This window comes from Candoia aspera, chromosome 1, assembly GCF_035149785.1.
Source record: "Candoia aspera isolate rCanAsp1 chromosome 1, rCanAsp1.hap2, whole genome shotgun sequence".
Classification (NCBI taxonomy): Eukaryota; Metazoa; Chordata; class Lepidosauria; order Squamata; family Boidae; genus Candoia; species Candoia aspera.
Window position 1 is genome coordinate 307708187 of NC_086153.1, and position 23812 is coordinate 307731998.

At 40.8% G+C, this 23812-nt stretch overlaps 1 protein-coding gene across 1 annotated transcript in view; it reads right to left on the reverse strand.

Moving 5' to 3' along the window:
* CLMN (calmin) overlaps window positions 1–23334 on the reverse strand; it is a 90058-nt gene extending 66724 nt beyond the window's left edge. The window contains exon 1 of the mRNA XM_063290284.1: window positions 22651–23334. Within this exon, the coding sequence (XP_063146354.1) occupies window positions 22651–22732 (82 nt within the window). The 5' untranslated portion in view covers window positions 22733–23334. The remainder of the gene's footprint in view (window positions 1–22650) is intronic.
* Between the last annotated feature and the right edge of the window lie 478 nt (window positions 23335–23812).

Sequence of the window (23812 nt, forward strand, 5' to 3'; positions counted from 1 at the left end):
TTTCACAGCTTTCCATTCATACTCCCTGATGGTCTGCTTTTATTTTTAAATGCATTGTAATAGTCTATTGATATTATTCTATTTATATGGGCCAATATCATAGACCCATCAATTTTCTTCCCCCATGCTAGATAACCTTGGAATCCCATTCCAGACCAACAGATTCCAGATGTGTCAGATGAACTCCAAGTGGTAAAGAATGATTATGTTGTTGGAGAAAATTCATTTCTTGTGGAAACCAGAATGACTAAACATTGGATTCTTCTTGGCAGTTTCCATCTGGCCTATTCTGATTTACAGCTGAAACATAATTTTTCTCCTATTGCTTCAGGCTGTGATTGGAGCAACACAGAAGAGTTTTCTGTCCAGAACAGCAGCCAGAGGCAGATCTGTGCTCCAAACTATTCATGTGCTACTTGTTCCTGGCCCCACTCCTAGTAGACACAAGTCTTCCTAACCCTACTTCTGTGTAAGACATATTGTTATAACAATGCATGCACGCTAACCCACAAAAGTTAATTAAATAAATTATTACACATCTATTATAATTTCTCTTGGGGAATGCATGTAAGCTGAAGTTCCAAATTCTGCTTAACAGAAGCTTTCAGTTCTATTAAAGGATAGTTCCTCTGATTATAAACAAATACATGAAGCTGCCTTGCACTGAATCAAATAGCCTGCTGATTCAGGCTGTACTACATAATAGATGCCATAAAATCAGACTGGCTGCAGCTCTCTAGAATCTCAAGGAGGAAACTTCCCTAATCTTGACACATAATCTCCATCCTTGGAGAAGGCAAAAATTGGACCACCTGCCTGCAAAACATGTGCAATATTGCTGACTGAGCTCTCATCTGAGAAACTACAGCCAGGTATGTGATCTATAGTAGGAGTAGGGAATGTAGGGCCTGCCAAAATTTGCTGAACAAAACTCTCAGCACCCTAGTCAATATGGCCAATTGCTATGGATCCTACAAACAGTAGCTCAGCAACATCTGGAGGACCAAGATTTTCTGCAGCTGATCCAGAAGTAGGGGGAAAGTTTTCCAGATGGCTACCTTCCTATTCACCTCTTATACAAATCTTTCAGGCTCACTAGCTAGTGGTCACAATCCAAACTGTCCTGATTAACCTTGAGATCTTATTCGTGTATTAACCACTTAATTAAATTACAGTTAAGCAGTGAACATGTATGTTATTATGTGTACACATGCTTCCCAGTTTAGTAATCAAGGCCTACATGTGGCATGAACCAATAACCTTAAATAAGACAGCAAAGTCCATCATGGTGATATCTTGCATGCACCTTTACTTAAAAACACACTTCATATTAGCTACAGATCATATTTCTAATAGTACACACAACTGTCAGAACAACACAAAGTCTCTTTAATAATAAAGGGAAAAGGCAGCAATGGTTCTGTATGTCTGCCACAGACTCTGAAGATGTTCCTCAAAGGTGAATGCTGGATGGACTTAAGGTATTACTCATTGCCAGACAAACAACACAGCCTGCTATTTTGAAAAGCTATGCCTAGGTATGCATAGGCATCTGTCACACCTTTGTACATTCTTCCTGCAGAGGCAATTCAGGATAGTAAACAAAAGGCATAACTGAGTGGCTAAGAAATCCTGAAACATTGCATCTGGGCATTTGCCATTCTTCCACTGGCAGAGAAAAGCCACAGTGATATCTGTTCATAAGCTATTTGTTTACCATGAAACAGGGACACAAACATAGTAGAAGGAGTACAACATGGAGCAAATATTGAAATTATATAAAAACAAGCATATCATTATGTGGCTACTTTAACAATTTAATCCAGCCTTCCTCAAATGTACGCATTCAGATATGTTAGATTACAACTTCCCATTATCCTGATCATAGTTGAGCATAATGGAAAAGGTAATACAAGATACCTGGAGGGTACCAGGTGGAGCAGGCAATTTAACACTGTCAGCATTCTTGGACAACCCTGTTTTCTCTCTAGATGGTGGTATACTTTCTCCATAGTCTCAGTTAGAGTTCACAGTTCCAATATTAGAAAGATATGCCTGCTCTCTGGGACTCCCACAACTTAGTTGGAATTAACAAATTGCCATTTGCCCTAAATTCTTGAAATAGTTCAGAAATGAAATCTAAAAATATTAGGTTCCCAATAATGTTAATTGGTGTCATGGTAGTTTAATTACTGTCATGACTAATGACCATAATTAGCTGGATTACTTAAAAGAACTAAAAAAGGAAACTCCCTCCTAATTCTTCTATGGCTTACAGCAGTGGTGTCAAACACATGGCCTGCAGGCACATGCAGCCCACAACACTCCTGAGTGCAACCCAAACTAGATTAAAATGCAACTGGGAAACATTTAACAAAATAAAATAAAAATACAATAAAACATAGAAAATATTCCATTTTAAAACTAAATAATAAAAAATTTAGTCACCAACCACTCTAACATGCTCGCAACAGCTGACCCCCTTGACTTAACTGCAGCAGCACGGACTGAGCAGGAGCCTCATGTGACGGGACTCCCCTCTCACTCTCTGCTGCAGCAGGACCAGGCGGCTTTGCTGCTCCAACCAAGCAGGGGCAGCGAGCTTGTGCCTTTCCCCAGGACAGCAGGCAGGCCACCCTGCACTGATAGCCGTCCTGCTCTGGACCCCAGAGCCTCCAGTGCTGGAAGGATCGCCTCCTTCCAAAAAGATTGAATTAATTTCTCTCCCCCCTCCCCAAACTTGGAATTTCCCTCCTTCCTCCCTCCGTCCTCCCTCCAAAACAGGTTGAATTTATGTCCCTCCTCCCTCCAAAACAAGTTTAGTTAATATCTGTTGAGTTTTGGGCTGCACAAAGTCCATGATAGTTGTTAACTTCATAAAATTTCCCATTTTAAAATTAATAATAATTAAAGTTTAAATAAGTTCAGAACACATCCAGAGAACCGGGGAGCCCGTTCCGTGCAGTGGTTAAGGTGTCAGACTAGACAGCAGGAGATGGTGAGTGCTAGTCCTGCCTTGGGCACAAAGGCAGCTGGGTGACCTTGGGCCAGTCACCCTCTCTCAGCCCGAGGAAGAAAGAACTGCCAAGTCACTGCTGAAAAATGCTGCCAAGAAAAGCACGTGGGGCAGTTGCCAGGAGTCCAAAATGACTTGAAGGCACAACCTTTAAACGTGGTTGTGATATACTATTATACTTTCTAGTTTCTATATTTTAACTATGTAAATATGTAAATATTTTACATGTCACTATTACATGTATTTGCAATTTACTAATATTCTCATATTGTGGCACACAAATTTGTATTTGGTTTGGGAAAAGCTGCACAACACAATTTTTTCCACCCGTGGGACATCAGAAACTAGAAGGAACATTTCAGGGAAGTGATAAGCGAGAATAGGAGGTGAGGAGGTGGCTTATGTGATAATTTGGCAGTAGGCTGGGAGAAAGCTCAGAGTGGAACGGTGGGAAAATATATGTATGTATATGTGTACACAGACACACACAGAAATGTTGAAAACAAATAGTCAAACTCATAATAATAATAATAAACGTTTCTTTTTATGCATTAGTTACAGTATGTGTAGTTCCTGTTTGATTTTAGTGTGTTGATACATTAATAAAAAAAGAAATATATAAATGTGTGGTTTTCTAAGTCAACATGTGGCCTAGAGGGACCCTTATGTATGGTTTAGTGGCCCCCATTTCTATTTGAGTGTGACACCACTGGCTTACAGGCTTATCATGCATCCCACAGGGCGTTACTTTTTATATCTTTGGGTCTTTCTAAAGGAGTCTACCCCAAACCTCTACATTCCAGATGTATTTGGACCATAACTCCCAGAATTTCCCACCAGCATTTTATGTCAGCTAAATTCTCCATCCTTACAAGAGAGTTCATATAAACACATCAGAATATTCTGATAAGAGCAGCTGAGAAAATTTTTATAGCTCCTTAGTTGACAATAAAACGATCAGAGCAAATAATAAGCCACACGCTACCAAGACAAGAACCAAAGAGAGATTTTATATTGGTCCTCCTGTCTGTTCTGGCTATACTACTGCAGGATTTAATAACGTCACCCATCAACAGCATAGGCAGTTCCTACACCTGTTCATCTTCAGGTGGACGGGCTCACACATCACAATAAGCCATAAGGCACACAGTTAGTTAGGGGCTGAACATGATATGGAGACGGAGCCAGTAAAAATCATGGTTTGTTTTAGGGCTGTAAACCACAATAAGAAACTACTGGTATGCAGATAGGATGCTTGGTTTCTTTGTGGTTTCCTGCCTTATTCTGTGTTTGGTTTTATACCTAGCTCAAACTTAGAGAGCTAAAAGGGAAGTTACCTCATACAGGTAACTATATTGTGCTCTGATTATTTTGCTTGCCTGCAAGACTCATTTGTTTCTAGCTTGTTCAGTAAACCACTGTTAAGATAAACCATAGTTTAGCATGATGTCCCCAATGTGATTGTTGATACTGGCTTTCTGTGTTCTGCGCAGGACAAATAAGATACTGTTTATGTAAAAATAAATAGACCCCAAAAGGAATGGCAATTAATAGTAAAAACTATTTAGGGAATAATTGATTATCCAGGACAAAGTCACTGAATATAAAATAGCCAGCCTGGAGCAAAGGAATGTTTCAGCAAACAAAACAGCTACATTACAATCCATTGAACCTTTTCTTGTAGCATCAGCAGAAACACTTTTTTATTCTACCCAGTTACAATATTACCCTGCTCACTGATACAAGAATATGTGCATTATTAGTGAAAAATTATGTTGTGAATTGCTACTCTTAGTAAAGTAATTATCACTGCCTGTATTTCTCTTTTTTCAAGTGCCACTTCCCTGTTCCCCTGCTGCCAACAAACCCTTTCCACTGACATCTGATTGCATGGTGAAAAGAGTTCTCTTATTTTGGACAGGATGTTACGTTGTAATGGTTCTCCAGCTTTACGGTTCATTGCATCATATAGTCAATACAGCTTAGCACCCTCGCCAGCTTCTGACTGGCACCGTGCAAACGACATGCAGCCTTTCCCAAACTGCCCATCCTCAGATGTACTGGAACAACTCCTTTCACCGCCCAGCGTGACGGTCATGATTGCTGGAAATGATGAGAGTCACGATCCAGCATATTCAGAAGAGAGCAGATTGGACAAAGCTGTATTACAAAACTTGGAAGATCGATTGGGTTCTTGGTGCAAGCAGACTTGGTACATCACACACTTTTTAAAAAAAAATTCAGAATACAAATTACAAAAAAATTGACAAAATGCCTGAATACACTAAAAATACACACGCTTAAATGAAACTACCTGTAACCTTAAAGGAAAAATAATAAAGATGAAAAAATCAAGCAGAAAACAATACCCCAATCTACTAAGGAGAAAACCACACCCCCACCAAAACTGGCAGGGCAAGGCACTGGACATAAACAGGGAGCAAATCCACACTCACCAGCACTGATGATGTTACCTAGTTGGGTAATGAAACGTCTGCAAGCAAACAACCCAGCTCAGAGAACACCAAGGGTCCCAAAGATGAAAAAAAGGAAAGTATAAAAAAACTTAAGCAAACAAATGAAAAAATTATATTATTAAATATAATACTTCAGCAAAGGATTGTTACCTTGTCGTGGTGCTGGAGCTTGAGCATCTCAATGATGCCATGAGCTAAACCGTGAAGGGCCACCCAAGACGGGAAGGTCATGACAGAGAGGTCAGACTAAATGCGATCCCTGGGGAAGGTAATGGCAACCCACCCCAGTATTCTTGCCATGAAAACGAAATGGATCAGTACAACCAGAGATATGTCGGTATACCATTGGAAGATGAGACCCCCAGGTCGGAAGATGGTCAAAATGCTACTGGGGAGGAACAGAGGATGAGTTCAACTAGTCCCAGACGTGATGACGCAGCTAGCTCAAAGCCGAAAGGACGGCTAGCGGCCGACTGTGCTGGTGGTGAACGGCGAATCCGATGTTCTAAGGATCAACACACCATTGGAACCTGGAATGTAAGATCTATGAGCCAGGGCAAATTGGATGTGGTTATTGGTAAGATGTCAAGATTAAAGATAGACATTCTGGGCGTCAGTGAACTGAAATGGACTGGAATGGGCCACTTCACATCAAATGACCACCAGATCTACTACTGCGGACAAGAGGACCACAGAAGAAATGGAGTAGCCTTCATAATTAATAGTCAAGTGGCTAAAGCAGTGCTTGGATACAATCCAAAAAACGATAGAAAGATCTCAATTCGAATTCAGGGCAAGCCATCTAACATCACAGTGATCCAAATATACGCCCCAACCACAGATGCTGAAGAAGCTGAAGTAGAGCAGTTCTATGAGGATCTGCAGCACCTACTGGACAACACACCTAAAAGAGATGTTATTTTCATCACAGGAGACTGGAATGCTAAGGTGGGTAGTCAAATGACACCTGGAATTACAGGTAAGTATGGCCTGGGTGAACAAAACGAAGCAGGACATAGGCTGATAGAATTTTGCCAAGACAATTCACTCTGCATAACAAGCACTCTCTTCCAACAACCTAAGAGACGGCTTTATACATGGACTTCACCAGATGGACAGCACCGAAATCAGATTGACTACATCCTTTGCAGCCAAAGGTGGCGGACATCTGTACAGTCGGTAAAGACAAGACCTGGAGCTGACTGTAGTTCAGATCACGAACTTCTTCTTGCACAATTTAGGATCAGACTAAAGAGATTAGGGAAGACCCACAGATCAGCTAGATATCAGCTCACTAATATTCCTAAGGAATATGCAGTGGAGGTAAAGAATATATTTAAGGGACTGGACTTAGTAGATAGGGTCCCGGAAGAACTCTGGACAGAAGTTCACAACATTGTTCAGGAGGCGGCAACAAAATACATCCCAAAGAAAGAGAAAACCAAGAAGGCAAAATGGCTGTCTGCTGAGACACTAGAAGTAGCCCAAGAAAGAAGGGAAGCAAAAGGCAACAGTGATAGGGGGAGATATGCCCAATTAAATGCAAAGTTCCAGAGGTTAGCCAGAAGAGATAAGGAATTATTTTTAAACAAGCAATGCGCGGAAGTGGAAGAAGACAATAGAATAGGAAGGACAAGAGACCTCTTCCAGAAAATTAGAAACATTGGAGGTAAATTCCAGGCCAAAATGGGTATGATCAAAAACAAAGATGGCAAGGACCTAACAGAAGAAGAAGAGCTCAAGAAAAGGTGGCAAGAATATACATAAGACCTGTATAGGAAGGATAACAATATCGGGGATAGCTTTGACGGTGTGGTCAGTGAGCTAGAGCCAGACATCCTGAAGAGTGAGGTTGAATGGGCCTTAAGAAGCATTGCTAATAAGAAGGCAGCAGGAGATGATGGCATCCCAGCTGAACTGTTCAAAATCTTGCAAGATGATGCTGTCAAGGTGCATGCTATATGCCAGCAAATTTGGAAAACACAAGAATGGCCATCAGATTGGAAAAAATCAACTTATATCCCCATACCAAAAAAGGGAAACACTAAAGAATGTTCAAACTATCGAACAGTGGCACTCATTTCACATGCCAGCAAGGTAATGCTCAAGATCCTGCAAGGTAGACTTCAGCAGTTCATGGAGTGAGAATTGCCAGATGTACAAGCTGGCTTTAGAAAAGGCAGAGGAACTAGAGACCAAATTGCCAATATCCTCTGGATAATGGAAAAAGCCAGGGAGTTTCAGAAAAACATCTATTTCTGTTTTATTGACTATTCTAAAGCCTTTGACTGTGTGGACCATAACAAATTGTAGCAAGTTCTTAGTGGTATGGGGATACCAAATCATCTTGTCTGCCTCCTGAAGAATCTGTATAACGACCAAGTAGCAACAGTAAGAACAGACCACGGAACAACGGACTGGTTTAAGATTGGGAAAGGAGTATGGCAGGGCTGTATACTCTCACCCTACCTATTCAACTTGTATGCAGAACACATCATGCAACAAGCTGGGCTTGAGGAATCCAAGGCTGGAGTTAAAATCTCTGGAAGAAACATTAACAATCTCAGATATGCAGATGATACCACTTTGATGGCTGAAAGTGAAGAGGAACTGAGGAGCCTTATGATGAAGGTGAAAGAAGAAAGTGCAAAAGCTGGCTTGCAGCTAAACCTGAAAAAAACCAAGATTATGGCAACCAGCTTGATTGATAACTGGCAAATAGAGGGAGAAAATGTAGAAGCAGTGAAAGACTTTGTATTCCTAGGTGCAAAGATTACTGCAGATGCTGACTGCAGTCAGGAAATCAGAAGACACTTAATCCTTGGGAGAAGAGCAATGACAAATCTCAATAAAATAGTTAAGAGCAGAGACATCACACTGACAACAAAGGCCCGCATAGTTAAAGCAATGGTGTTCCCCGTAGTAACATATGGCTGCGAGAGCTGGACCATAAGGAAGACTGAGAGAAGGAAGATCGATGCTTTTGAACTGTGGTGTTGGAGGAAAATTCTGAGAGTGCCTTGGACTGCAAGAAGATCAAACCAGTCCATCCTCCAGGAAATTAAGCCAGACTGCTCACTTGAGGGAATGATATTAAAGGCAAAACTGAAATACTTTGGCCACATAATGAGAAGACAGGACACCCTGGAGAAGATGCTGATGCTAGGGAGAGTGGAAGGCAAAAGGAAGTGGGGCCGACCAAAGGCAAGATGGATGGATGATATTCTAGAGGTGACGGACTTGTCCCTGGGGGAGCTGGGGGTGTCGACGACCGACAGGAAGCTCTGGCGTGGGCTGGTCCATGAAGTCACAAAGAGTCGGAAGCGACTAAATGAATAAACAACAAAATATAATAATTTCTCAATAGTCACTGGTTTACTAATAAATGCCATATACTGTACATCACATGCTTAGTAGTATCAGCAGTCCAAACCAAATAGATTCATTTTGTTTGTTTGATTGATTGATTGATTGATTGACTGACTGACTGACTGACTATGTGCCATAAAGTTGTTTTCAGCCCTTAGTGACCAGAGATACAGTATAGACCTTGGTAGAGATACAGTAGACCTTCTCCATGATGATCTGTCCCTAACCTGGTCCTTCATGTCTTCCAATGTTGCACCTATTGCCACCGTAACTGAGTCCATCTACCTTGCTGCTGGTCGTCCTCTTCACTTTCCTTCCATATTTCCCGGCATCAGAGCTTTCTCCAGAGAGCTGGGTCTTCGCATAACGTGTCCGAAATAAGATAATTTGAGCCTGGTCATTTGTGCCTCGAATACCATTCTAAATCTAATTGGATGGGTGTAAATTGCTGGGAAAAGACAGTCCTGCAGATATTCAGATGCTGAGCCATATAAGTCTTTAAAGGTGCTAATCAGCACATTGAATTGCATCTGGAAGCCAACTGGCAACCAGTGCAGTTCTCACAGTAGTGGTTATAACTTGGCAAACTGGGAGGTGCCCTTAACTGCCTATTATATAAGGATGTTTTTAAAAAATGTTCCCACCATTATAAATGGCACAAAAGGATAGGGTTTATAAAAATGATACCCACTAAGCTGATGTCAGAAATCAGGCCAAGAACCACACTGAGCTGATATATCCAACTTATTGTTCTCACCAAATAGACAGAATCTTGCCAGACTAAAGCTACTCTAACTAACCCAAGCACAAATAACCTGAGAGACTCTAGCAGGGGGCCACCTTGAGTCCCTTTGCTTTCCCATCAACAGCCCCTGAACTACTGAGAGTTCCCTTATCTCCCTGGAATGAGCGCCCTCCTTCCTGAGAGCCAGCGGCAGCACCGAGATCCACCACATCACCCCCCACCCACCCTTCAGGGATGCATTCCATCACAGCTAGTAACTTGAAATATGATAGCCATGATATTGAATATTGAAAATAGGAGGCAGGAGTATTAGGTATATTGCCGAGATTTATAATAAAAGGTGGGATAAAAATATGATGATGATGATGATGATGATGATGATGATGATGATGATGATGATGTTATTGAACCAAGATTGCTATAAAGATGTAAAATGTGCTAAAACTTATTTAAACTACTCCAATTTTTCAAGAGGTAAATTTTTCAAGAGCCTTTACTATGTTGTTATTCTTCTTTAAATTTATTATGGCCACCCACTCCAAAAGACTCTGGACATCTTATACACCAAGTAGATAATAGTACAGCAATCTTTTAATGTATTGACCTATACCAGTTTGCTGCCTTCATCAATACAGGGAAGCTCTCCTCTCTATGCCACAGACCATTGGCTGCTTCAGCTAAGGAAGATGGATGTTGTAGTTTAATGTATCTGAAAGGTGCCAGATTGGGAATGGTGAATTCAATGGGAAATCTTCGAACCAGTAAAATTAGAATGGTATTGCTACCTAATTATTTGGGATGTGATATTTTTAACTGTGTCTTTCCTAGCACCATGGCAACTGGTGATGATGCCCAGAATGAAAAATGTTTAAGGAGGTTTTGGAAAAGTGCATTTTTTCAGCCTTTGAGCAGCAAATCCTCTTTGTAGAAGTATATTTTCTTGAGTACTTGTTCAGCAGATAGTCTGTTGATTTGCAAAAAGATGCTTAATTAAAAGTGGAGACAGTAGTTTTAAAACTGCAAATTCTAGCAAGGAGATGTAATTCAGTTGTTTACTAAGGAGTACACCATTACGTTATAACACATACACCCCATTTCAATCACTAGGCTAGCCACATCAAGTGAACTTAACTATGATGGTCCTTAATCAGAGTATTGCTAATAGACCCAATTTCAACAAAATCTACGTACCTGGGAATAAGGAACTGTCTTCTTACGCCTCACCTAGAGAAATCAACAAGATGTGTCCCTATAGTTCAGAATTAATTTATGAAATTCTCTGGCATACGACACAAAGACAGCTATGGACTTAGACTGTCTTAAAACCTTTAAATCAGGTGCTGAAGAGGTGAAATCATACACTGCAATGTCAAAACCAGACAAAACCACATTATAGTAATCTGCAAATCCCATAATAGTTTATCTCATCATGGATCAAATATTCCTTACACATTAGGTACATTTTTTTTTGCATGCCCCTAAAATCCCTATTATGCAAGAGAAACCTGTGTGAAATTAGTCACAGAGTGCTCATGTCAAAAATTGATAATGAATTTCTTATTCTAAAGGTCAACTACAGTACATTGCTGTAAGATTGATTGATTGATTGATTGATTATGTGCCATCAAGTTGGTGTCGACTCTTTGCAACCACACAGATGCTGTAAAATACTGTATCAAATCACTCCAAAAAAGAGCCAAGACTGCCATTAGGAAGGATGTCATGATTTGCACCAGGGGTAGATTTCACATTTATTGCACTTGCCGCATTAACAGATGGCAATTCATCCAATATTTTTATAAATGCATGTAAATTTCCGAGTACGAAGAAGAATTTAGAGTTATTCAGATAATTTTCTTTATGCTGTCAGTTGGTAGAGTTTAACTTTCTATCTACAGTATTGCTATCTACAATGTCTTGGCACCTCTGTCCAAAAATTTCTAACAACCCCAGAAAGATTTCTGATCCCCATTAGGCTCTCTGCATAGCATGCAGATTTGTCCTGCTCTTTCGCTCAGATGTAGCTTCTACAAATTTCAAACTATGGAAAGTTCAATATACTTCAGAATATGAATTTTACAACGGCATCACACTGACAACAAAGGTCTGCATAGTTAAAGCAATGGTGTTCCCCGTAGTAACATATGGCTGCGAGAGCTGGACCATAAGGAAGGCTGAGCGAAGGAAGATCGATGCTTTTGAACTGTGGTGTTGGAGGAAAATTCTGAGAGTGCCTTGGACTGCAAGAAGATCAAACCAGTCCATCCTCCAGGAAATAAAGCCAGACTGCTCACTTGAGGGAATGATATTAAAGGCAAAACTGAAATACTTTGGCCACATCATGAGAAGACAGGACACCCTGGAGAAGATGCTGATGCTAGGGAGAGTGGAAGGCAAAAGGAAGAGGGGCCGACCAAGGGCAAGGTGGATGGATGATATTCTAGAGGTGACGGACTCGTCCCTGGGGGAGCTGGAGGTGTTGACGACTGACAGGAAGCTCTGGTGTGGGCTGGTCCATGAAGTCACGAAGAGCCAGAAGCGACTGAACGAATAAACAACAACAAAGTAGATAGCTTTCAAAATGGAATTGTGGTGATCCAACAATCGTAAGAACACATGGATCTCAACCATTAATTTAGAACCAATTTCTAGTCAATTCAAAGAAGCTTTTCTTATATTGTATTTGGGAAGAATCAATACATATCACTACTTCCTTTTTTTATCTTGGGGAAAAATGATTCCTAGGTTTGAGATGTCCTCTTGCAAGAGACCTGTGTTACCATTCCTAGATTTTATACCTTAACAGCTGTGCTCTGGAACAGCCTTTAGAAGGTGAAGTTGCCTTTGGCACCACAATAAATGGAGTTTTCAACTCCTACCCTACCCTACCCTACCCTACCCTATCAATCAATGATAGATAGCTAAATAGACAGAGAGATAGCAAAAGTCTCTTCATACTTCAAGCCAAAGCACTCCATGCTAACTCATAAAATCTTCTGGTGCATGGAGAATGCACATCGTATTGGATGAATAAACAAAGTAGACACTTAACTGGAGGACTGCTGTAGCTTATATGTTATATCACAATTCTGGCACTGCATGTTGTACTTCCAATTTCCCCAATATTCTCTGACCTGATTTTTTTTACCAAGATTACTGAATAAATCATAAATAACTGTATTTGTACAACCTGCTAAGCCAAAACCACACAAGCCAAATATTAAGATGGTCAGACATCAGTCATGACCCTGGAGTTTCACAATCAATCCCTAACAGAAACTTCACTGCTAGCTGGCACAGTGGGACACAGTGGGATGCTAATGATAACAGGATCACAAGTTCGAAGTCTGCATTGGCCAGGCCATGTCAAACAAACAGAAATCTTCTTGCTTGTTTCTTTGGGGAAAGAACCCAACCACAAATGCATTGGCTGAATTTGTACAACATGCTAAGTTAAAATGTGTCTGTCTACTTTGTGGCTCAATGTGTGTTGTGCAGACCTAACCAATGTGGTTGTTTTATGGCTTAGTTTTGAGAATTCAGGCAGATTTAATAAACTATGTTTCAATTTAAAAGGGGTTACATGTACTAATGCATTCAAAATATGAACAGGACAGTTCTAAAAAGCTGACAAACCAGTTTAACATGGAGTACACTTCACAAAGACAACAGATATAGCAAGTCTTACATCATATATTTACATAAATTAATGTTTCACGATCTGTTGGACAGATATTGCATAAGGATTTATTTACATGAATATGTATATTCCTGTTTGCTTTAAACACTGCAACACATACTCACATGGATATATTTTCCCAGAAGCTGGACACACTATTTTTTATGCATTGAATTTATTCCCCATACTGGAATTTACTTATATGTACCTCTGCAGCTGGTACAGTATTATCTGTCATTTTTGGAAATGGGAGCCAATTCATTGGATCCTTTGGGGGCACAGCAATTTCTTCAAATTTCTGCACATTAATCACCTTGTATTGTTCCCATGCAATTTTCTGCATTCTACCAGAGATCTTTGAAAAACGCCTTTTAAAGTAATAAGCAAACCTTTGTATTAAACATAGTAGCAAATATTATATACAGGACCTGCCTGGTCATAGCAAAGAGCTATAAAGAAAAGATACTGTAGAAACCTATCAGGATGTCTGAAATAATGATTCTATCATGATAATAATTAATGTGAACTTTATAAATGTTTCAGTGTATTAGAAAAGTATATTATGTTCATTACATGTTATTAAAAATACAATCCAGGAAAATGCTGGTAAAGCCATGTTAAGGATATTTGTTTTGTAACCTTTGGAGGCAGTGTAATATTCAGTGAAATAATGTTTTAAAGGTTGTTTCTGTAATATAAGATGCTCAATAACACAGCATTAATACTAGTGGAGCAAATTAGAAACTGCCAAATGATGAAGACAAAAAAATTGCATATAAAGGAAACATATACATATAAATAATAATATGCCAACTAACTAGCTAATATTACAATTCATCAGGCCAGTGAAAATGCTAGGATATCTTATGGAAAGTTGGAGAAATGTTAGTAAATTGCAATGAGAATGGCTTAAGAAAATAGAGGCATAAAAATAATCATAATCATAATCATGATAGAAAGTTTGTTTCAGGATTAGCCTGGTGCCCTTCATGTCAGCTAAAGGGATTTTAGCTAATGCTAAAAATGAAATTGATTCACAGTCCTTTTTGTGAACACAACCTGAGAGATAATAACTGTCATCACACGTTGCTCTATGCCACGCTTTGCTTAAGAGTTGCTTATTTACTGTATAAATCCCTACTGGCAGGTTAGGCAACAAGCTAAGACACATTATGGATTAACGCAGTTGTGACAACTGATAATGACTGACCCAAAGTCACTCCACAGTTCTGACCTAATGCTCATTGACTATATCTCACCCATGCTGGATTTACACATCACATTAAGCCATCGTTTGTTTAACCACCATTTTTAATAAACCAGAATGGCAGGATTCACATATTGTACTTAGTCATATACTATGGTTTATAAATCTCAAAGGCTGGATTCAAACACTTGCTAAGCTGGATCTAAACAAACCACATCATGCTTAATTGAGATGCCAACTATTATCTTTTAAATTTAGTTAAGTACTCGCATAAACCCCTCCTTCTTTAATGCCTTTTTGAGGAGAGCTTCGATAAGCCAATTATTTCTCTATGGGGCAGCTGACATCAGTGCTTTGTTATTGCCACAAACCTGTCTGGTTCTGACCTTGCCCATTCTAATGCCCCCACAGGAACATCAGACAGGTCACCTGTCTCATCAGACTATAGGCCAAATTCTGCTTAGATAAACTGCTAAAACTTAGATTTTCACTTTGAGCATGTGTTTCAACCCTTTTTAGGACTGCAACCTCTCCCAAAATGGGCTGTCCTGTTAGAAAGATGGCCAGTCTAACAACTATCTTTTAAGTATAATTCTATGCATACTTGTATAAGTCCTATAAAGTGTATGGGACATATTTCTAAACAAGTAACAGAGCAAGCTTTTTCAAGTGATTCCTATGTCATTTATGTATTGCAGTTTCACATTTCCAGGTATTATATTCCAAGCAGCAGCAGCTCTGAGCAAAATCTGGATCCTCTGAATTAATATGAGCTTTAGTAGTAGGAGGAAATCTTTTACTCACGAGGGCTTAACTAATGCAGAAGCCCCATGAGTGGGATAATAAGAGGAGGTATGCTGGGCCACATCACACAGATGAGTAGAATCAGGATTTTTTATTTGTAGGAAATCTTTTTTTTTCCTTTTTCTTGTTCTGTGTCTTCAGGTCAGTCTTGGCTCCTAGTGACTATACAGTACTTTTGATTAAGATTGTGCAGAGCTCTGGAACATAGCAGAATAAGCAGTTGTTTATTTACCCAAATTGCATGGCAGTTGCAGAATAGCCACACAATCCCAGAAAAGGATGTGTCTATTTTAAACAGCAGCAGAGAGGCATCAAGTTCAAATCCAAAGCACTGCATAGCCCTAGTTTTTAAGTATTTCACACTTCAGAACAGCAGGAAACTCCACCACTGATTTTTGGCACCACTTAATTTTGTTTCAATGTTGGAGGGAACTTCAGAGGATGCAAAAAGATGTTTTACTGTTAAATACAGTCTATGAGATGCACCCCAGTTCATAACTAATTTTTTTTGCAGTTATCCTAAACCATCAACCATTATGTAAGAATCAGATTACCTTAATCTTTACTGGTATTCTGCCAAACTGAAGGACTTTTCTCTTTCCGCAAGGTTAAACTCTGTTGCTGTTTAAATTCTTATGAATTATTGATTGGCTAGCTTTGTGTGTTGCATTTTTATGCTGTTTTTATTATTGTCCTCTTACCGACTTTATGATTTTAATGATGCAGATTATTATTTTAATTCTGTTAGATCTTGCAGATGTTTTGAGTGCTTTCCTGCAAGAGGGAAATGTGGGATAAAAGAAAAATAATAGTGCAGAAAACATGCAACCTTTTGTTGCTTTGGTAGAGTCTAGGGAGGCCATCAGGTACAATCTCAGGTTCTCCCTTTTCTCTTATCTTTCAGTCAGTGCTTGCAGACCGGTTGATACACAAATCCAAATACAGTAGAATAAATGGATAAAAAGCCAATTGAGTTCTATTAAAGAAAAGACTTATCCTGTCCTAAAATCAAATAGATGGTGACTGGGGGGAAAAAAGTCCCACTAAATCAATAGAATATATTTTCAACTGCTTACATTTCTGTCTGGAATGTGTGTCATAAATTCATCAATGTATTTATTACATTTATATCACCAGCTTTTCTTCAACAATTCAGTATGGCATATAAAGTTCTTCCTTCACATTTGATCCTCATAACCACCCTATGAAGTAGGTTAGCAGAAGAGAAAGAGATTTTCTAAAGTCACATTGAGAGCTTTGTAGCTGGTTTTCCCCAGTTCTAGTGTAACAGTAATAACTACAACATCTGTATGACATGTGCATTACATTTATTGACTGTAAATATAAGTTTATGTAAAACTGTGTTTTAAGAAATACACTAAGGGAATGAGAAAGTAAAATCTGAAGCTGAAACACACAACTAGCTAAATCCACAAATGAATCTAAAAGCATTTATGCTAATTCTCATGTTCTAGGATAGATCCTTGGAATAAAGGGGACATCAGATTAAGAAATTATAGCTTCCTTATGACTGCTATAAAATACATTTGGGGTCCACTTTAATCTTGGAGTGATTTATTCAGCTGAACTTTGTTTTGTTTATACTTTCAAGTGGAGTCAAGAAATTCTGCAGAGATCACTCGCTCTCAGCTTGCTTCACTTTTGCTTCAGAATATGTGCCAATGTGAAAAAAATACCACCAAACACAATCCAAACACTTTGTTGTTTATTCGTTTAGTGGCTTCCGAATCTTCGTGACTTCATGGACCAGCCCATGCCAGAGCTTCCTGTCGGTTGTCAACACCCCCAGATCCCCCAGGGACGAGTCCGTCACCTCTAGAATATCATCCATCCACCTTGCCCTTGGTCGGCCCCTCTTCCTTTTGCCCTCCACTCTCTCTAGCATCAGCATCTTCTCCAGGGTGTCCTGTCTTCTCATTATGTGGCCAAAGTATTTCAGTTTTGCCTTGAATATCATTCCTCAAGTGAGCAGTCTGGCTTGATTTCCTGGAGGATGGACTGGTTTGATCTCCTTGCAGTCCAAGGCACTCTCAGAATTTTCCTCCAACACCACCGTTCAAAAGCATCGATCTTCCTTCTCTCAGCCTTCCTTATGGTCCAGCTCTCGCAGCCATATGTTACTATGGGGAACACCATTGCTTTAACTATGCGGACCTTTATTGTCAGTGTGATGTCTCTGCTCTTAACTACTTTATCGAGATTTGTCATTGCTCTTCTCCCAAGGATTAAGCGTCTTCTGATTTCCTGACTGCAGTCAGCATCTGCAGTAATCTTCGCACCTAGAAATACAAAGTCTTTCACTGCTTCTACATTTTCTCCCTCTATTTGCCAGTTATCAATCAAGCTGGTTGCCATAATCTTGGTTTTTTTCAGGTTTAGCTGCAAGCCAGCTTTTGCACTTTCTTCTTTCACCTTCATCATAAGGCTCCTCAGTTCCTCTTCGCTTTCAGCCATCAAAGTGGTATCATCTGCATATCTGAGATTGTTAATGTTTCTTCCAGTGATTTTAACCCCAGCCTTGGATTCCTCAAGCCCAGCATGTTGCATGATGTGTTCTGCGTTCAAGTTGAATAGGTAGGGTGAGAGTATACAGCCCTGCCGTACTCCTTTTCCAATCTTAAACCAGTCCGTTGTTCCGTGGTCTGTTCTTACTGTTGCTACTTGGTCGTTATACAGATTCTTCAGGAGGCATACAAGATGACTTGGTATCCCCATACCACTAAGAACTTGCCACAATTTGTTATGGTCCACACAGTCAGAGGCTTTAGAATAGTCAATAAAACAGAAATAGATGTTTTTCTGAAACTCCCTGGCTTTTTCCATTATCCAGCGGATATTGGCAATTTGTTCCCTAGTTCCTCTGCCTTTTCTAAAGCCAGCTTGTACATCTGGCAATTCTCGCTCCATGAATTGCTGAAGTCTACCTTGCAGGATCTTGAGCATTACCTTACTGGCATGTGAAATGAGTGCCACTGTTCGATAGTTTGAACATTCTTTAGTGTTTCCCTTTTTTGGTATGGGGATATAAGTTGATTTTTTCCAGTCTGATGGCCATTCTTGTCTTTTCCAAATTTGCTGGCATATGGCACGCATCACCTTGACAGCATCATCTTGCAAGATTTTGAACAGTTCAGCTGGGATGCCATTGTCTCCTGCTGCCTTGTTATTAGCAATGCTTCTTAAGGCCCATTCAACCTCACTCTTCAGGATGTCTGGCTCTAGCTCACTGACCACACCGTCAAAGCTATCCCCGATATTGTTATCCTTCCTATACAGGTCTACTGTATATTCTTGCCACCTTTTCTTGATCTCGTCTTCTTCTGTTAGATCCTTGCCATCTTTGTTTTTGATCATACCCATTTTGGCCTGGAATTTACCTCCAATGTTTCTAATTTTCTGGAAGAGGTCTCTTGTCCTTCCTATTCTATTGTCGTCTTCCACTTCCATGCATTGCTTGTTTAAAAATAATTCCTTATCTCTTCTGGCTAACCTCTGGAATTTTGCATTTAATTGGGCATATCTCCCCCTATCACTGTTGCCTTTTGCTTTCCTTCTTTCTTGGGCTACTTCTAGTGTCTCAGCAGACAGCCATTTTGCCTTCTTGGTTTTCTCTTTCTTTGGGATGTATTTTGTTGCCGCCTCCTGAACAATGTTGCGAACTTCTGTCCATAGTTCTTCCGGGACCCTATCTACTAAGTCCAGTCCCTTAAATCGATTCTTCACCTCCACTGCATATTCCTTAGGAATATTAGTGAGCTCATATCTAGCTGATCTGTGGGTCTTCCCTAATCTCTTTAGTCTGATCCTAAATTGTGGAAGAAGAAGTTCGTGATCTGAACTACAGTCAGCTCCAGGTCTTGTTTTTACCGACTGTATAGATGTCCTCCCCCTTTGGCTGCAAAGGATGTAGTCAATCTGATTTCGGTGTTGTCCATCTGGTGAAGTCCATGTATAAAGCCATCTCTTAGGTTGTTGGAAGAGAGTGTTTGTTATGCAGAGTGAGTTGTCTTGGCAAAATTCTATCAGGCTATGTCCTGCTTCGTTTTGTTCACCCAGGCCATGCTTACCTGTAATTCCAGGTGTCATTTGACTGCCGACCTTAGCATTCCAGTCTCCCGTGATGAAAATAACATCTCTTTTAGGCATGTTGTCCAGTAGGTGCTGCAGATCCTCATAGAACTGCTCTACTTCAGCTTCTTCAGCATCTGTGGTTGGGGCGTATATTTGGATCACTGTGATGTTAGATGGCTTGCCCTGAATTCAAATTGAGATAATTCTATCATTTTTTGGATTGTATCCAAACACTGCTTTAGCCACTTGACTATTAATTATGAAGGCTACTCCATTTCTTCTGTGGTCCTCTTGTCCACAGTAGTAGATCTGGTGGTCATTTGATGTGAAGTGGCCCATTCCAGTCCATTTCAGTTCACTGATGCCCAAAATGTCTATCTTTAATCTTGACATCTCACCAATAACCACATCCAATTTGCCCTGGCTCATAGATCTGACATTCCAGGTTCCAATGGTGTGTTGATCCTTAGAACATTGGATTCGCCGTTCACCACCAGCACAGTCGGCCGCTAGCGTCCTTTCGGCTTTGAGCTAGCTGCGTCATCACGTCTGGAGCTAGTTGAACTCATCCTCTGTTCCTCCCCAGTAGCATTTTGACCATCTTCCGACCTGGGGGTCTCATCTTCCAATGGTATACCGACATATCTCTGGTTGTACTGATCCATTTCGTTTTCATGGCAAGAATACTGGGGTGGGTTGCCATTACCTTCCCCAGGGATCGCATTTAGTCTGACCTCTCTGTCATGACCTTCCCGTCTTGGGTGGCCCTTCATGGTTTAGCTCATTGAGGTGCTCAAGCTCCAGCACCACGACAAGGTATCGATCCTTTGCTGAAGAATCCAAACACTACCATGTAGATATTATTTCTTTCTTTATTGATCTGTCCAATATAAAATATTCACGGGGAAAATTAAATAAAACTTTTGGGGTATGACTGAAGGAGACAGATGGTTAGAAAATATGTAGGAAAACCTCTTAACATCCCTTACTCATATAGCACTTGCAGACAATTAGAACAGAGGCGGGTTTTTTTAGGAGAAGCAGTGGTAGCATCTAGGTCAGATTAACCCATGTAGTGTGTCTAGGTCAAGCAGCAGCCTCTAAATTTTCCCTGAGATCATATGCAAGTATCTCCTATTATCAGCCAGGTCTTTCTAGTTTCTGTGGACATAGGACTAGGACAAAGGGCCTACTGTTTTATTCTATCACTTAGTCCAATATTGTCTTTAATGACTGGCAACATTTACAGACACAGGCAAGTGGGAGGAGGCAAGGAAGGGGGGAAATGGCAAAACATATGTGATGACATATCACACAAATGCCTTGTTAGGAGTGATTATCCTGACCCCAGATGCATCATGCATGTGTTTTGGCATCACTGTGCTTTGCTGAAGTTGCCATTGATTCCAAAGTTTCAGACAGTTCTATTCATCATTCACATGGTAGCCCTTTCTGGAGATGCAAAGGACTGAACATAGCTTTCTATATGTAAAACACGAACTCTTTCTTGAAGAATGGTTCTTCTCATTTGCATCCAGAAAGTATATAAAATGTTGCTTTGTGATCTCATTCTAGGCAGTGAGATCCTAATGAGTCCTATCAGACTTATTCAGGTGCAAGTGTTCTGAGGACTGAAAAATGGAAGATATTCTACAAAGCAAGTCATACCATGATGATGCAGATTTACATGACTTACAAAGCCTAGATGGTGGCCTGGAATTGTGGGAATTGCAGAATTCAGTATATTCTGGATTGCAGAAGGTTGAGAAAGGCTGACATGTCCATTCTTCATCTGACAATGCAGAACATTCTTCACACAGAGCTATCTAAACCCTGAGTTTTATGAACAAACCTTAGTCTATGTTTCACTACAGATGTTGAATCATTAAGGACTTTGGACATATCCATCCCTAACACAGCCCTTTAATAAAATATGGCTAGGGGAGTCGAGGCCAACAAAGAAGACGTAGACATCACTGAACATATTGTGTTCAATATATGTTCAACCTCCCTCCCCATTAAAAAAAAAAAATACTGACGCACAATACAGGTATAAAAATATTCCAGAAAGCAACATAAGCATGAATATTTGTATCTTTATATTATAAAATAGCTCCAGTACCCCTTAGCTCTCAGAAACTGCATTTCTACAGGGCAGACTGTAAGGTGATGTTTCAACAGTTCCCCTTCCTTAAAGTTAATCATCCCCCCAAAGCTTCTTTGAAAAGCCTTCATTGTAATATTACCTGTTATTTACCTGATGCTATTCCCTGAAAAACTATGCTTTTATCTCGGAATTCTTTGGGGAGATAGGCAGCACAGAAACTTTTATTGGCTTTAGATGCTAGCAGATATACTTCTAGTGGACTTTTCCACTTGTCTCAGGAGAAGAATGTGAAATTACTTTTTCAGCAGCATGATATGGAAGAAAAAGCTACATCTGTTTGCAACAACATATCACAACTTTACCTACATCTTTCCTTGCCACATCTGCCTGGCATACTCTTTTTCCATTTTTTGAATCCCATGAAAATAATAATGCGTTTGTGATATTTTAGACAGGGACAGAGATAAAAGAAAACCGGAGAAAAGAATGTGCACCATAGAAATCCTCATTACATAATAGTATTGCATCTAAAAAGTTTATCCAATCCAGGGTGCTTGGCAGGAATCCCACCAATCAGCTGACTTTCGATGGCCACCCAAAATTGGCCAATAGTTAATTTCACTAGTGAACTATGATTTATTTTCCATCAATTTCATCTGAACTCAACAGATATTTTGAACTTCAGCTGCCATGATGCATTTCACAGAAATTTCACCGGCTTCATTGTACTACTGATTAATCTAAGTTTTCTAACTTAAAAAAAAAAGACAGCTCAGATACCACACAAATTAAGTCCCCCCAAATAAACCTTCCAAACACCCCCAACTTCCCCTGCAGCTCCAGGAGCAGCTATTTTATCCTGAAGTCTGTACAAGAATGCTGTCCCATGAGTCGTCCCCCCCCGTTTTGTTTTTTTTTGGACTTCCAAGCACAGCAGATCAAAGTAGCATGTGAAAAGGAAACAGCGTTCAAATGCCCAGACGGAATTAAGAACAAGACGGGGGGCGGGGTGGGGGCAGGGAAAGCAAGAGCTTCTAGTTTTTAAAGTCTCCAAATCGAATCCATCTGGAAGCCAACTTCAGGGTACAGACGTATGCGCGCGCACACATACATACATATACACACACGGGGAGGAAGGGGGGGAATATTTTTACCTTGGAGATTTTGGACTCTGATGTCGCTAATCTGTCCGATCAGCTCCTCCCGCTGAAACCAGTCCCATTCGCTCCCAGCCATGAAGGAGCAGGCAGACGTGGGGATGGTAACACCGCGGCTGCAAAAGCGGGGAACCTTTCAATGCGCTTCCCTCCCCCCAAACAAAAACTGACTCTCGGAAGGAGAGGGGGGGACAAAATGAGAAAGGAGGGGAAGGAAAGAACAAGCGGGGAGGGGGAGGAACCGCTTACCAAGAAGGGAAGCGGGGAAGGGAGAAGAGCTGCACGGAGAGGAGGGCGCCGAGCAGAGCCACCGGCCGCCCGGGAGGTGGGTCAGAGGGCCCCCGGTCCCAGGCTTCACAGACGCGGACACGAAAGGGGGGAGGGAGAGCGGAGTGCGCAGGTGAAAGGTAGGTGCTGAAAGCAGAACCAGAGGCCCCTCCTCCCCTCCCTGGTGGGCTCAAGTTTTTAGAGGGCGGCGATGGTAACTCCTGAGGTTTCTAAGCTGCATCCTGGGATGTTTCTCACTGACGCGACGCAGCCGCAAGTTTGGACAGAGTAGGGCTGAGGAACACGCACGCAGCTTCAGGTTAATGTTTACTGGAAAGCAGGACGCGTAAAGCTCACTCCAGGCGCCCATTCACGCGTCTCGCTCCCGTCCAAGCCGCGCCTCGCCTCACCGCGTTCCCGCCCCTTTTCCGCAGGCCGAAAAAAATGAACCTGATTAATCATTTTTCAATTGCCAATTGGTAAGTGGGTGGGACGATGCAAAAGAGGAAAGGAGAAGAGCTTCAAAACTCTGGAAAAGCAGACGGAGATTCCGGTGCCCAGGAGGAGGCTCCTTCTATAGGGAACAGCAGCGGCAGCGACGTCCAGTCAAAGAAAGGAAAAATAAAATGTAGCTTTGCTTTCTGGCTTGGGGACTTCAAGCCATGTGTGGCGGCGGAGAAAAGGAAAGGCAGCGCAGACAGGAGATCAAAACCACCCAAGCTGCAAAAAAAAGAGGCGGAGGAAAAAGTGTGGAGGCGGAGGAAAAACATTTCTTTAGTACATCTCTAAATCGCAGATTCTGCGAGCATTCAGGACTTGGGCAGAAGCATTATGCCCGGAACCGGATAAAATGAGATTTTTTTTTTTCCTATTTCTGATCCTACCCCCTGGA